At 38.2% G+C, this 15,235-nt stretch overlaps 1 protein-coding gene across 4 annotated transcripts in view; it reads right to left on the reverse strand.

Moving 5' to 3' along the window:
* Positions 1-7,193: 7,193 nt before the first annotated feature.
* SENP7 (SUMO specific peptidase 7) overlaps positions 7,194-15,235 on the reverse strand; it is a 50,923-nt gene continuing 42,881 nt past the window's right edge. For all 4 annotated transcript variants that reach the window (XM_075265039.1, XM_075265041.1, XM_075265040.1 and 1 more), the window contains 4 exons: positions 14,221-14,258; positions 12,230-12,298; positions 9,838-9,988; positions 7,194-8,921 (listed from right to left, as the gene is read on the reverse strand). In XM_075265039.1, the coding sequence (XP_075121140.1) occupies positions 8,790-8,921; positions 9,838-9,988; positions 12,230-12,298; positions 14,221-14,258 (390 nt within the window). In that variant the 3' untranslated portion in view covers positions 7,194-8,789. The remainder of the gene's footprint in view (positions 8,922-9,837; positions 9,989-12,229; positions 12,299-14,220; positions 14,259-15,235) is intronic.

The raw sequence follows: 15,235 nt of genomic DNA on the forward strand, positions 1-15,235 counted from the left end.
ATCAAACTGAACTGAACGCGAATTGTTTTGTAAAGAGGAATGGTCCAAAATACCTTCATCCAGGATCCAGGAACTGATTAAAAGCTACAGGAAGCGACTAGAGGCTGTTATCTCTGCAAAAGGAGGATCTACTAAATATTAATGTCACTTTTCTGTTGAGGTACCCATACTTTTGCACCGGTCAAATTTTGGTTTAATGCATATTGCACATTTTCTGTTAGTACAATAAACCTCATTTCAATCCTGAAATATTACTGTGTCCATCAGTTATTAGATATATCAAACTGAAATGGCTGTAGCAAACACCAAAATATTTAGAACTAAAAATGATTAAGATTAATAGGGGTGCCCAAACTTTTTCATAGGACTGTATATTACTACGTGGACATTTACTTAAGTAGCTCATTCCGAATCCAAAATCCATTTAGTGATTTTCTTACTAATTTAATATATGTAAATGAAATAAAATGAGAAAATCAATGACATCCAGTTCTGTTTATCTCAAGAATTCCTTTTATAGGTTAACTTACCCAATGAATTACACACCCTAATGTAATTCTATATTTTGTATGAGGAAATGCACATCATAATGCAGGAGTTTATGTTATTGTATAGAAATAGTTTCTGTGTTTGCCACCATATAACCCAATGCTTAAAGGGAACCTGTCTCCATGAAAATGAAGTCTAATCTGCAGGCAATATGTTATAGAGCAGGAGGAGATGAGCAGATTAATATACAGTTTTGTGGGAAAATATTTAAAATAACTTTTCATTTATTTATCTGTTCTTTCTATGTTTGGAAGTAATTGAGTCCCATGAGCAGTCTTAGGCCAGGGCCCCATGTAGCGTAAACACTGCGAATTTGCTATGGCGGAAACATTGTGGCATAAACTGCTGCTTTTTATTGCATCTGCAAAATAGATAAGATTCTGGCTAATCCCATCCGCACACTGCAGATAAATATCCGCAGCGAACATGCTGTGATTTCAAAAACTGTTGCGTTTTTGTATTTTGGAGCATGTCAATTATACCTAAGGAAAACTCTGTAAAGTTTTTGTGAAAAGTGCTGTGGGAAAAAATGTAATGCGTTTTCACAGCGGTTTTTGTTTGCAGCTCGCTGTGGAGGGCCTTACCCTAAACAGAATGACACCATCCTTTGACAATGTATTTTCTGAAGGCACCATAAAAAAAGTTATGGTGTGTGCTCTTTGAACCTCAGGGGAAGGTGGGATTGAAATTTTTGTCAATGATGTTATCACTTCTGCAAAGAATGCAGCAGTTTCAGTTTCAGAATGTGCAAATGTGCAGCTTTTCCGCAACGTGGAACCTCAGCTTTAGAGGATATGTAGAACAGCAACCTATAGATGTCCTTTCATTTAATCAACAGTACAGGCTGGAAATCAAGGCGACAGAGGAGATAGCTTTTGGTGCAACAGTTATTCAATCTACCATTGCTGAAACCACTGCCTCTTTTCTTCTGCTTGGTAAATCTCATTTATGCGCTGCTGCATGAAGAAAATACTCTTTTTTTTTTAACTTACACAAAGCTTCCTGGCAGCAACACCTACCTAAATAATTATTTTTCAGTCAATTTTGCTATTCATAAGTCTTGGTGTACACAGTTTGTTTTTAATTGCTGTAATGAGTAGCATATGTTACTAACCACCAGTAAATTGTAGGTTACTGACATAGTAGAAATGTGCTACTCAGAAAATCTGCATGCAGTTCTTCTGGTTAAAAAAAAAGTGCATTGCATACTTAGACTAAGGCTTCACATAGCAAATGCAGCAAAAACAGAAAGCATTTTTTCTTTCCCTATTTAACATGTAGGGAATCTGCTTGTGATTCTGCAACTAAAATTAACATGCTACATATGTTTCCTCTGCAGACTTTCTGCATCCATTATACTTATAAGGAAACCCCCGACCTATAACTGACATGCTGTGATTTTCAAAACTGCAACAGTTTTAGAAATCGTAGTGTGTCCCCTGTTCGTATTTTTACGCATTGTGTGTATATGAGATTTGCTAGAATTCCATCCACTATGCAGGGTCAGAAAAATGCCACATGGAGCCCTGGCCTTATGCAGCTTGTTTTTTTCCCCTGCAATGTTTAACCCTTTCGCTGCCAGGCACGTACACTGTACGTGCTCCCAAGGTGGCACTTCAGTAACGGAGGACGTAGTTAGTATGTCCTCCCTACTAATGCTGATATCTCTGGACTGCATCAACATATCTTGATGCTTTAAAATGCATTTTAACCCCTTCCCGCCGATGGCATTTTTTGATTTTCGCTTTTCGTTTTTGACTCCCCTCCTTCTAAACCCCATAACTTTTTTATTTTTCCGCTCCCAGAGTCATATGAGGTCTTAATTTTTGCGGGACAATTTTTTCTTCATGATGCCACCATTAATTATTCTATATAATGTACTGGGAAGCAGGAAAAAAATTCAGAATGGGGTGGATTTGAAGAAAAAATGCATTTCTGCGACTTTCTTACGGGCTTTGGTTTTACGGCGTTCACTGTGCAGCCAAAATGACATGTCCCCTGTATTCTGTGTTTCGGTACGGTTCCAGGGATACCAAATTTATATGGTTTTATTTACATTTTGACCCCTAAAAAAAATTCCAAAACGGTGTTAAAAATTTTTTTTTCTAAAAGTCGCCATATTCCGACGGCCGTAACTTTTTTATACATAGGTGTACGGGGATGCATAGGGCGTCTTTTTTTGCGGGGCTGGGTGTACTTTTTAGTTCTACCATTTTCGGGAAATGTTATTGCTTTGATCACTTTTTATTCAAATTTTTATCAGAATTAAAACAGTGAAAAAATGGCGGTTTGGCACTTTTGACTATTTTTCCTGCTACGGTGTTTACCGAACAGGAAAAATATTTTTATAGATTTGTAGAGCGGGCGATTTCGGACGCGGGGATACCTAACATGTATATGTTTCACAGTTTTTAACTACTTTTATATTTGTTCTAGGGAAAGGGGGGTGATTTGAACTTTTAATACTTTTTATATTTTTTTATATTTTTTTTTACTTTTTTTTTTTTTTTTTTTGCATTAATTAGACCCCCTAGGGGTGTTGAACCCCAGGGGGTCTGATCACTAATGCAATGCATTACAATGCTAATGCATTGCAATGCATTGCAAAAAAGCATCATCTCTTTTGCAGGCTGTATACACCAGCCTGCAAAAGAGAGAATTTGCAGACCGGCTGGGAGCCTTTAACAAGGCTCCCGGCTGTCACTGCAACATGATGTCGGCCCTGGAGCATGCTCCAGGAGCCGGCGATCCTTGCCAAAATGGCGGCGCCCATGCGCCGCCGGGAAAATGGCGCCTCCGGCGCCTTGGACAGCAGCGCCGGAGGGGTTAATGCCTCCGATCGGTCCGGGGACCGATCGGAGGCATTAGAGCAGGTTGTCTACTGCTTAAAGCAGTAGACACCCGGCGGCTATGACGGCCGCCCGGCTCCCGGGCGGTCGCCATAGTTACAGACCCGACACGCGCCGTACTATTACGGCGCATGTCGGGAAGGGGTTAAAGAAGAGACTCTCATCTTTAAAATGATACCAGGGACTTGTTGATTTTACTTACAGTCTTGGAACGATTCACTGTTGAAAACACTATTTGGCATTGAGATCCAACTGCAGATCTCAATTCCCGACAGCGTTTCAACAGTGAATTGCTCCAAAACTGTACATCCAATCATCGAGTTCTTGATATCATTTTAAAGATGAGATTCTCCTCTTTAAAATGCAATTGAAAGCATCAAGATATGGTGATGCAGTCCAAAGATATAGAGCTCCAAAGTGTCCCCCCCTCCTGTCTAAGCAAGCAATTTGCAACCTAACAAGAAAGGAAGAGGGACATGGAGCAGTGAAGCAGAGAGAGAGAGACAGACTCTGTACATACTCTGTATGTGACAGCAGGAGGGGGGTGGCAGGGACTCTATTGTCCCTATTAACCCTTCTCCTGCCAATCAGCGAGTATACTATACATTTGTCTCTGATTGTCACATACAGTTGTAATGTAATTCCCCCCTGAGCTTTACTAGTGGGGTATTCTTATGTTATACCTCCTGAACATAACCAGGAAGTTTGTTGGCACTGTGACCCAGACGTTTACAATTGTCCAGGTCGCAGAGCCAAAAAAAAAAAAAAGTCGCACCAAACACTTACACAACATATACATAAAGTCGCAAATAAAGTTTACATTTCACCCAATCCCTGTCCTGTCTATACCTGAGCTTTCTACAGTAAAATACGTCTCTAGTGATATCCGTTACACACTAAAATAATAGTAATAACGATTATCACTAGAGATGAACGTATAGATTACTAAAATTATTATAGGGGGATGGAAAATAACATTTTTATGTAAAGTCCTATTTAATTTGCATGCGCAAAATGGGATGGCGCATTTCTGCGATTTTGGCGATTCTTTAACACCCGCCCCTGTAAATATATACATGTGTGGTATGTATGAACTCCTCACATATTGCAGTTTTATGTACAGTACATTATGCTTGCAGAAAGGGATTTCTTGAGCCGCACTTTAGTGGCAAATTTGAATTTTTGCGCAATTTTTGCTAGCAATCTCTGTTTGCGGCAAAGTTGAATGAAGGTGGTTGTATATATAAACTATTAAATTGTGTTTTTATATACGGTATGCTGTGTACTCTGAAAAAAGTTAGATTTTGGTATCACAGTCATAGTTTGGTAGGTGCAGTATAGCTTTTTAACATATTAGTGAACAACAGCAAAATCCTGCTTGTCTTCTGTATTCGTGTTTTTGGGAGTCCGAGCTCTTGTTGTAGTTGATGTTTGCGGTACATATAGTATATATACACATTGTATACACCGTAAGCTATTATTTTAAAAGTATTTTGTATATGAATGTGAGATTGAACATGAGTTTTAGGTGCAAATATGTGTTTTAGCGTATTTTTTCAAAAAATTATTTGTGTTGGTCGCAAAGTTGCATGAAGGTGGATGTGGCTATCGATGACCCATTAAGATATTTGTAATCTTCAGGTTGTCTACTTTCAAAAAATATATAGGGTTTAGGGGTTCACTTACTTTTCATGGTGTGTAATCCCTACATTTTATAGGATGATACTTTTTTTACCATTTCCAGCTTCAAAGCAGAATTTTGTTCCTTCCAGTTCTAGCGATTTTCTGAAGACACGTGCATGCGGGTTCAGGCCATAGTGATATGTATGAACTCTGCACATGTTGAACTCTTATTTTTAGGAGGTTTGGTGCATTTAATTTTTTGTTTGGTTTCCGCTTTTAACAACTAATATACATTTATTTGCATTTTTTCATAAAACATTCACTTTAAATCAAAATTGCATGAAGGTGCCTGTTCGTATACAGTACCAAGTGGCATTCTGACAATGCTGCAGGTGTCTACTTTAAGAAAATATATAGGTATGGGGGGGTTGGATGTTTTTTTAATGTTGCAATTTAGGTTTGATTTGTCCATCTCAAAACTGTGAAAATTGCTCTGGCTACTGGAGGTGCAAAATTTCCAGAGACCCTTGGCAGCGAAAAGGTTAATCTCATTCACTTTGCTGTTACTATAACAAACAAAAAAAAGCATAATTTGTCCCAACTGCATATTCACATCAGCCTTTGCCTTACACTGAACTCATATACTTATTTAATTTTATTATCTGCTAATTACAACGGTGAATTAACCCATTTATGTTTAGAGATGAGCGAGTACTGTTCGGATCAGCCGATCCGAACAGCACGCTCGCATAGAAATGAATGGACGTAGCCGGCACGCGGGGGGTTAAGCGGCCAGCCGCCATCAAAGCGAAAGTACCAGGTGCATCCATTCATTTCTATGAAGCGTGCTGTTCGGATCAGCTGATCCGAACAGTACTCGCTCATCTCTATTTATGTTAGCATTTAGGTCCGCTTGAAAAGCGGTTACCCAGAGACACCATACACTATAATGGTTTCCGCTGGATTTATACTGGTTTTAGGTGGAAACTAGCTCTCCAACGCAATTGCCAATGAAACTGGAAGCATAAAGATACAATATTGTCCAATACAGCTACATATTACACCCTAATCAAGGTTTATCTGAGGTTTTAAGGTTATATGCCCAAGCTTTTCTATCTAGAAAAAATGTGAACAAGGGCTACTCCTGCCTTGGTACTTATAGCCATTTCCAGAAAATATGCCATAAATTCCTGATAAATGGAGTTCCCACTTCTGGGACCCATATCTATTGTAGTTTTTCGCTGCATTTCTCTATGTGGGACCTTAGTCTTAGAGTCTTTCTTGTTCTCTTCATTGTGATTTGTTATCCTTTCTCCTGAAATAGAAAACAAATCAAAGTGGGTTGTATGGAAGTGGGTAGTAGTGCTAAATACAGCCCATTCACAAGAATGTTACTGTTTCAGATTTTTTTCCTGATGTTATAAAATACCTAAGGCCTCATGTAGCAATCCACACCAAAAGAAAGTGCTGTGGGAAAAACCGCGGTGGAAACGTATAGCAATTTTTTCCACAGCGATTTTCACAGATAAAGTCCTCAGAGATTTCCTTTAAGGACTTTCTGCTTCAATTAAACCTATAGAGAAAAAGCCAATGCTTCCGTAGGTATAATTGACATGCAGCGATTTCCAAAACTGCAACGTTTTTGGAAATTGCAGGATTTCTGCTGCATTTATTTTTCTACAAAGTGTGGATTGGATTCGCTAGTTCTCTTCTCTATGCTTTGTGTGGCACACACAGACACACAATGCAAAGATTAAGTCAACTTCTTTTTTATATTGCCAACACCTGTTACTTGCCACAGGTGAGATTTAACGAGCATCACACGCTTGACACAAAGTTATTTGCCAACAATTTTATCAGGCCCGTTTTAGGATTTTTGTGTGAAATTATGTCAAATTTGCCCTTTTTTCAGTTTTTTGTTTTGTTTTGTTCCAATACACACACAGGATATAAACGTGTGTATAACATAACATGTGTAAATGGAGTAATTTTCTAGGAGAAATACTTCATTTTCTGGAAAAATTTCAGGGGTGCCAACACTTATGGTCAAGACTGTATTTTCTTATTATCTTATTTTGACTTTTTCACACCTTGGATAGCACTGTCCTTGGTAAATAACATCACAGAGGTAATAAAAATAACTTAGATTTAGGGTTTGTTATAGTTTACTGTTTACATGCCCCTGGCTAATAACTTACCATAAAACATATACTTAAAGAATATATATTTGTCATTTATTAGAAATACTTGGGTACACATTGGATATTTCAGCATCACTATGCAACTTTTTCCTGACCTACTCATTTATAGTGTAAATTGAGATAGTGGACATTATACCATGGAATTAAAGAGGTTTATTAACTTATACGTATTTGGGTGAAGCACTGCTTCTATGGCTAAATAATTCCTTACATGGCTCCTCAAAGAATCTTACACAGCAACATGTGATACGTGGAGCATACATAAGGCCTGAACCTCTTCACCTCTAAGCATATTCCTGAAAGTACAGTTTGTGCAGTCAATGCAAAAAGAGAAATGCATGCGATTTCTTACAGAACTTATTTTTATCTACCACTTTATATCTACTTGCATACTATAAAACTGCATATACCAAAGCATGTTTCAACAAATATGTTAGCCAGGATTTGGATCAGAAACATCCCAAGAGATTGGTCACAGAAATCCAAAGCCTCCTTGCTTTTACTGTGGTTATTGCACTTGGTAGGAGTTGCATTTGAGCCGCACTATATTTTCTTCACTCTTCATTTAAAAGCTGAAAGTATCCACAAGGAAAGCCACAGTCAAAGCATTCAAAAGGAAATTCTGCTAAGGAAATCCACGGTCCATCAGATTAACATGATTTTCACGGCAACGTATTTGACTTCAGGAAATAATGCATATCTTCAGAGTACAGATACAAATAAAGTACAATAGTTTATGAGGGGCAGTATTATGAGATGGCAGGAAGCACAGAATGAAAAGTACAGATCATCTACATAAACTTGTGGTTTTTACTGCAGTCCATGGCCACACTTATGAAAAGAAACAGTGCAATGTAAACTTACTAATGTAATAAAGACAGTTGAAAAATCTGTGGACACCCTTTAAACTGGAGGCAAAAATAAATTAACCAAAATAATATATATTAAAGGAAAGGCTCAACATTGCTACTAGTGCACGTGTTCCAATACAACTAGTCTTAAATAAAAATCTCCTATAATTTTGTGTCTATAGATCCAATGCAGGCAGACATGTTACCTTGCATACATTCTGATCCCACAGTCATTCTCCCTTACGGTCTCCTAATTCTGAATAATTTAGATTTGGTTAGTTGGCAAGTCGTAGGGGACAGATGGAAGGGAGTAGGATCAGACAACAAAGCATGCATTTGTACTCTGTTACCATGGAAATATATAGATCTGCAAAGGAGCTGTGTAATTAAGACTATATGCAAAGTTCCTTTTTTATTTTAGAAGTATTGGAACAATAAAAAATTTAAAGATGGACCTTGCCTTTAAGAAAAAAACCCATGTGCACAACTTATACAAATAGTGAAACATAAAGAACATGTAACAACAAGTAACAAATGTTTGCTAAAGATTTATATTTACATTTCTTTTTATATATATAAAGTTAGTTCCAGATATAAATAATTACAAAGACATTTGGTTCATCTTCAGTTTTATCTTTGCATAAAAGTACAGAACAAAGGTATCCTATTGCAGCGACATAGGGTGTAGAATGGCGTAGAAGGAAGTGGCTGTCGCCTTAGCTCTTCTTAGATTGCTGAAAATGTAGCCGGAGAATTAAGTTTCTAATCTTATCCCTTTTATTCTTAACTACACTTGCAGGAAACCAGTTTTCTAAATGCATTGGCGGATCAAAGCTTTCAATAGGTTTCTGTAGAAGAAAGGAAAATCACAAATAGTTAAGATGTGTTATGGAAATTAACATTTTGAATAATATTAAAGTCATGGCAAAAACAAAAGGACATTAAAGGGGTTGGCCACTTTCAGACCAATATTGACAAACAAATGTACAATAATAAGTTATACAATTTTCCAATATACTTTCTGTAACAATTCCTCACGGTTTTCTAGATCTCTGCTTGCTGTCATTCATTCTGTTACTTTTAGTGGATAAAACTCTGACCATGGTCATGTGATTTACGGTCCATGGTCATGTGATGGACACACAGGTGCCGCTCGTTACAGCACAATAATCAGACATCTGCCTGGTAATCAGCTGTGCACCTGTGTACTCATCACATGACCATGGACCGTAAATCACATGACCATGGTCAAGACTATTATCCACTAGAAGTAACAGAATGAATGACAGTAAGCAGAGATCTAGAAAACCGTGAGGAACTGATACAGAAAGTATATTGGAAAATTGTATATCTTTTTACTGTACATTGGTTTGTCGATATTGGTCTGAAAGTGGCCAACCCCTTTAAATATGAAAAAAAAAATGTTTTAATGTCTTATTTTATTGGAGAGATATTATCAGCTGAAGGTAGAATCCCAAAGGAATTGTTAAAATAAATAAATAATTACATTATATATATTATATATATTTTTTTTAATACATAAACACATAATATACTATGAAACGAGAGTGGAGTTTACTCACGCATAAGTGAGGCAAAAGTCAATTTTGTATAATAAGTGAAAGAAGCACAATAGTCAAGTAAAGAGTCAATAAACAGAATGTAACCCCATCGATCATATTACAGGCACTATTCCATATCCTGTTTGTGCAACCATTCGAGCTGTTGCATCTCTTGCAACTTACTTTACCTCTATATACACACCTGAGCAAAGCTTTCTACATACTGTAAGACATATAAGCCGCAGTCTGTGCTGTTATTCTGTTTTGGAACTTTGGGATACAAGTCTCTAAAGCTGGACCTGCTGAATTCCCGTGGCGTTTTACGTTTCACATCCCATTCAGCTTTTAAATACCTACAACCAATAAGAAAATAACGGAAACCACCATTATCTAAAAAACAATTACATAACGTTTCATCAAAATGGCGTTATTCTATTTGGCTTGATATATTTTTGTGGTAGAAAAAATGTAGTTTATTTATATGTACTGTATTATTTATTGTAATACTATGAGTTCTCAGTCACTACAAAAACATAGTATCATTCTTCACACAAGCATTATACATAAGAATCAACAATAATATTCTAGTTTAGCAATGAGGCTTTCACACATCATAACGTCAGAAAGTATTATGGACCAGCAATCAGCATAAAACCCTGCATCAACTTGTCTTTACCAAAAATTTTAAATATGTAATATTTTTCAAGCAAGGCACCCTGCTCCTATTGGAACAATCAATCCACCATCACAACATCCTATTGGCGGTGAGTACCATAGTCTCACTGCTCTTAGGGCCCGTGCACACGGAGTAAACGTGCGCTCATTTTTGCATAATACACGTTTAAAGAATACACATGTAAAAAGCAGACTCCCATTGACTTCAATGACATTTTTTACACGTGTAAAAAAACGCCCCAAAAAACATGCAAAAAACATGCGTTTTTTGCACGTGTAGAAAAATTTCATTGAAGTCAATGGGAGACTCCGTTCTCACGGGTCAAAACAGATTCCATTGATTTCAATGGGTGCCGGCTTACGCGCACTACACATTGAAATCAAAGAGAGGCTTTGTAACCCATTGATTTCAATGTGTTAGGCGCGTAAGCCGGCACCCATTGAAATCAATGGGATTTGTTTTGAAGCGCCACGCTCTGACACGTGTATACGTGTCTAAATGAGCGGCGCGTTACTCCGTGAGAATGGAGCCGGTGACTGATTTTAGCACGTGTATTCTTTACACGAGTATTATGCAAAAATGAGCGCGCGCTTATGCCGCGTGCAAGGGCCCTTACACTGAAGAATCTCCATCTATGATTCTGCTGAAATGTTCTTTCCTCTAGGCCAGGGGTGCTCACACTTTGGCAGCATGTGAGCTACTTTATAACATGACCAAGTCGAAAGATCTACTACCCACTTCTTGTGGGCAGGGCCGGGCCTGTGGGCGGGTCGTGTCTGTGGGCGGGGCCGGGCGAAGCGTGAGAACAGGAGACAGCGGCGTTCTGTGGCCACCCAGGAATCCCCGCTGTCTGATTGTTCACAGCGCAGGCTGAGAGTTATCGCTGCCGCAGCCCCAGCCTGCCAGTGTCCATAGATGACTTTCAGCCTGTACTGTGAACAAGCAGCACCCCGGCTCCCTCCATCCCTAAGAGCGGCCTGCAAGTGTCCGGAGTGCTTGTTCACAGCGCAGGCTGAGAGTCGACTCTCAGTCTGCACTGTGAACAAGCAGACACCGGGGATCCCTGGCTGCATCCCACGATCGACCGGTAGATCGTGATCGACGTATTGGGCACCCCTGCTTTAGGCATAGAGAATGTTTCCTTGTCACTGTCACTGGCCTAGGTGTAAAAAGTTAATTAGAAAGATCTTTGTAGTGTCGTTTTATGTATTTGTACATTGGGATTAGATCTCCCCATAGCTGTCTTTTCTCTAAATAGAATAATCTAAAATTTATCTGCTGTTGCAGTTGTCTTGCAGGGACTTCTGTTGAATGAAAACACTGGAGCACCAGGACCAGTTGCGTTGGAAGATGCTGGAGTGCCAGGGACAGGCGAGTACATTTTTTTTTAAATTATTTTTATTATTTTCACCTTCCCCAGAATATTATAAAAAAACAAAAAAAAAAATTGCCCTTGACAACCTCTTTAAGCTTTCTGCCCAAGTCCCTAATATAATTTTTCAGGACCTTCCTCTGCTTCTAACTTTGTCATTAGTGCCAATGTGCACCATGACTAGAGTGTCCTTACCAGCCCCATCAAGTAATTCGTCAACCCAATGTGCAATATGCCAAACCCGAGCTTCCAGAAGACATCAAACAGTTCAGTATTCCTAGTTGGGGCCGTAAATCATACTGTATGAATCTGACTGATCTGCATTAAGCAAAATTTGAGCTGAAATAAGAATCACTGCAAATGTCATATAGCCACATAAGACTTACTGAAATGTCTATAGACGTGGTATTGTAACATAACATAATCATGCTGTACAAAAGTCAAAATCAACAGAACTATTTATTGCCCATTGATTTGTAAGGGAATGGTTTGAAAGTGATGTTTATAGAGAGGCAGATAAGAAAACTAAATATTCCAGTCACTTACTCCCGTAAGACTTGTACAGTAGCTTGTGCAGATCCACTTCTCAGAGAATCGAAGATGAGTAGGCATGGCCTGCATGGAGGCAAGATAGAGGTTTTACAACTCAATTTTCATGGCATGCTGTAAGTGTACTGACATTATAGTGAACTAATCACACAGTTAGTATATCTGAAAAAGACACGTCCATCATGTTCAACCTAGAGACTGAAAGGAGGAGAATCCTATACATTTCTATAAACGGTTAAGGGAGTAACCGGCAACTAAAAAAAGGCTGAACTGTTTGCATGGCCAAGGGTGAAGAAAAGTACAGTACAGCCTTAAAGTATTTTCAAATTTGACTCTATACCCCTGTTTGCCCCAGTGGTCACTTGACCCAAACATTGCTGTATATAAAGTAGCAGAAAGACGTCAGCAGATCATGTGATACCCCCATCATTTAGCCCCACCATCACAGACGGAGTCCAATCATTTAGACAAAGTGCCTGCTTGCTTGCTTCTCCAGAACTGTGCCCGAACAAGCAGGTTGTTTGTCCAAATGACCACTGCACTCCACCTAAGGGTCTGTTTCTTCACCCGTGATCACACAAACCAACTTTTTACTTCACCAGACAACTCCTTTTACATTATTTTGTTGTAAGAAATCACACAGACCTGACCTTTTTTTTGAAGCCATCACATAAAACTGTTGTGACCAGAAGACAGAATATTTCATAGATTTACATTTTTTTTTCTCCAGATGGAGGGAGTGACCCCTTGTCTTTTGAGGGGATTTTATACGGAACAGCTCTTCGCCATATTTTGTGTACAGGCCACCTCTATATTTAGATAAGCTAATCAGTTTGAAGACAAAATAAATGTAATGTTTTCATCACCTCATTAATCATTCCGCTATGCCCCTTATCAGTGGAGGGTCCGCTATGCCTCTCATAAGTTCATTTGATTCCTTGTACCTGTTTTTAACTCCATGGCATTCATATACTATGAACTGGTGGCCAGACCTGAATTCCATATTCTAGATGAAACCACTCCAGTCTGACAAGACCATACTTCGTAATATGCCACAATATCCTGCTGGCCTTAGAAGCAGCTGATTGACATTGCATGCTGTTATTTAGTCTCTGATCTACTAGTACTCCCAGGTCCTGAGACTCTCCCATTTTTACTGTCTTTAAGTCAGTTTTCTCAACTTTTTCAAGCTAAGCAAACCCAAGTAGCAAAAAGTTCCAGCTGAGTACCTCTAAGGAGGAGACTGGTTATAAAAGTTCACAAAAGGCTCTGACCACACTCTACTTATAGTGCCTTTAGATTTGAGGTAAAGAATATTGCAGAATGGGGCTCATCAAAGGACCCAATTATAAGGTATTAAGGGTATGTTAGCGCTTTTAACTACTTGATGGCTCATGCTCAGAATTGGGAAATTGAAAGCAGTGTGCATAGCAAGCTGTGAAAAATATATTCTGTCCCACCCATGATGACATTTCAATAACAAAAAGGACATCTGACCCTCTTCACCAAACACAAAAATGGATCAAATCCACGCATGAGACTTTCTATGTGCACATCCTTTTTAAACAAACTCCAGCTCGTATACCTTGAGGTATATGTAATGCTAGTTGAGAATCACTGATCTACAACACTTGTGACTACGTGCATTTTCCAATAAGAATTGAATCCTTTCCTCACAGTAAAAAGGAACAACGAGGTTAGAAAAACAAAGACATGATATGGGAATGCACTTAGGGAGGTTAATGAATTACTGTATATACTTCTGAGCATAAGGAGCTGAAACTGTCATTGCCATATGGTGAAGGGGATTAGATAGGTCAGAAATCTTCTTGTCTTTGTTAGAGTTTACCATGTCTGTTTGCATTATAGGTAAAAAAAAAAAAAAAGCTTAGTTTAACATAGTTATTAATGGCAAAATGCTATTTTACAAAATGCTAAATAAACATTACAAGTGGCAAAATACATAGGAATGAGGAATTGTTAACTACCTTTTACAGAGTTTACCGTGGTGCTTGTCTTTGTGCTTCTGAAAAAAAAAAAAAAATATCACGTCTTTATTGTACGCTAAACCAACTGCTGAACAGCTTACATCAAAAAGTATCTATCACAAGTCAGCCATACGTAGTAATGTAATGACTGATTCCCTGTGGCATTTAATGAAATTTATTTCAGTATTAAAATATACTACTCGTAGGTAACACCGTGGCTCAGTGGTTAGCACTGCAGCCTTGCAGCACTGGAGTCCTGGGTTCAAATCCAGCCAAGGACAACATCTACAAGGAGTTTGTATGTTCTCTCCGTGTTTGTGTGTATACTACTCGTGGATATTAGTATTTCAGGGTTTGTTTTTTTGTTATGTGCTGTATGTAAGGATTTTAAATGAACTGTGAAGAGACCCAAAAAAGTAAATTTTCTAAAATACTAGGCTTGTCAATTCTGCTACATTTCCTTCCTGTTGGTTGATGTGCGAATGTACATACCGGATATACAGCATATACAGTATTGGGATTTTCTTTATTGTATTTTGTGTATGTTCACATATAATCAATTGCACAATTTATTGTACCACAGATCGCTCCTCAGATCAAATAAAAAAATAAAATGTGAATAAAAATAATGAATGCTCTAAATAATTACTTACTATCTAACTAGCTTACTATCTTATCAGCCAACCTACTATTTCTGCCTGTCTAGTATAACACCAAGAAGTACAAGGAATATACTTTATAAATGAATGTGTGTGTGTATTATGTACATATACCAGGGCTGGGTGATTATGACCGAAGTCAAAATCTGATTAATTGGGCACTTTTCCTCTATTAAAATTAATGGCGATTTTGATGACACTCATTTAAACCATGCTCCTTTTACATTATGATTAAGTGTTGGGTGAACCCCAAAAGATTCATCTAACTAAACCGAAACTGCTATCATTATACTCTAGAGTCTTTTCAGACACCTGAATATAATAAGCGGAGTGCCAGGGGAGGTAAGAAAACATAA

This window comes from Leptodactylus fuscus, chromosome 2 (genome assembly GCF_031893055.1).
Source record: "Leptodactylus fuscus isolate aLepFus1 chromosome 2, aLepFus1.hap2, whole genome shotgun sequence".
In the NCBI taxonomy this organism is placed as follows: Eukaryota; Metazoa; Chordata; class Amphibia; order Anura; family Leptodactylidae; genus Leptodactylus; species Leptodactylus fuscus.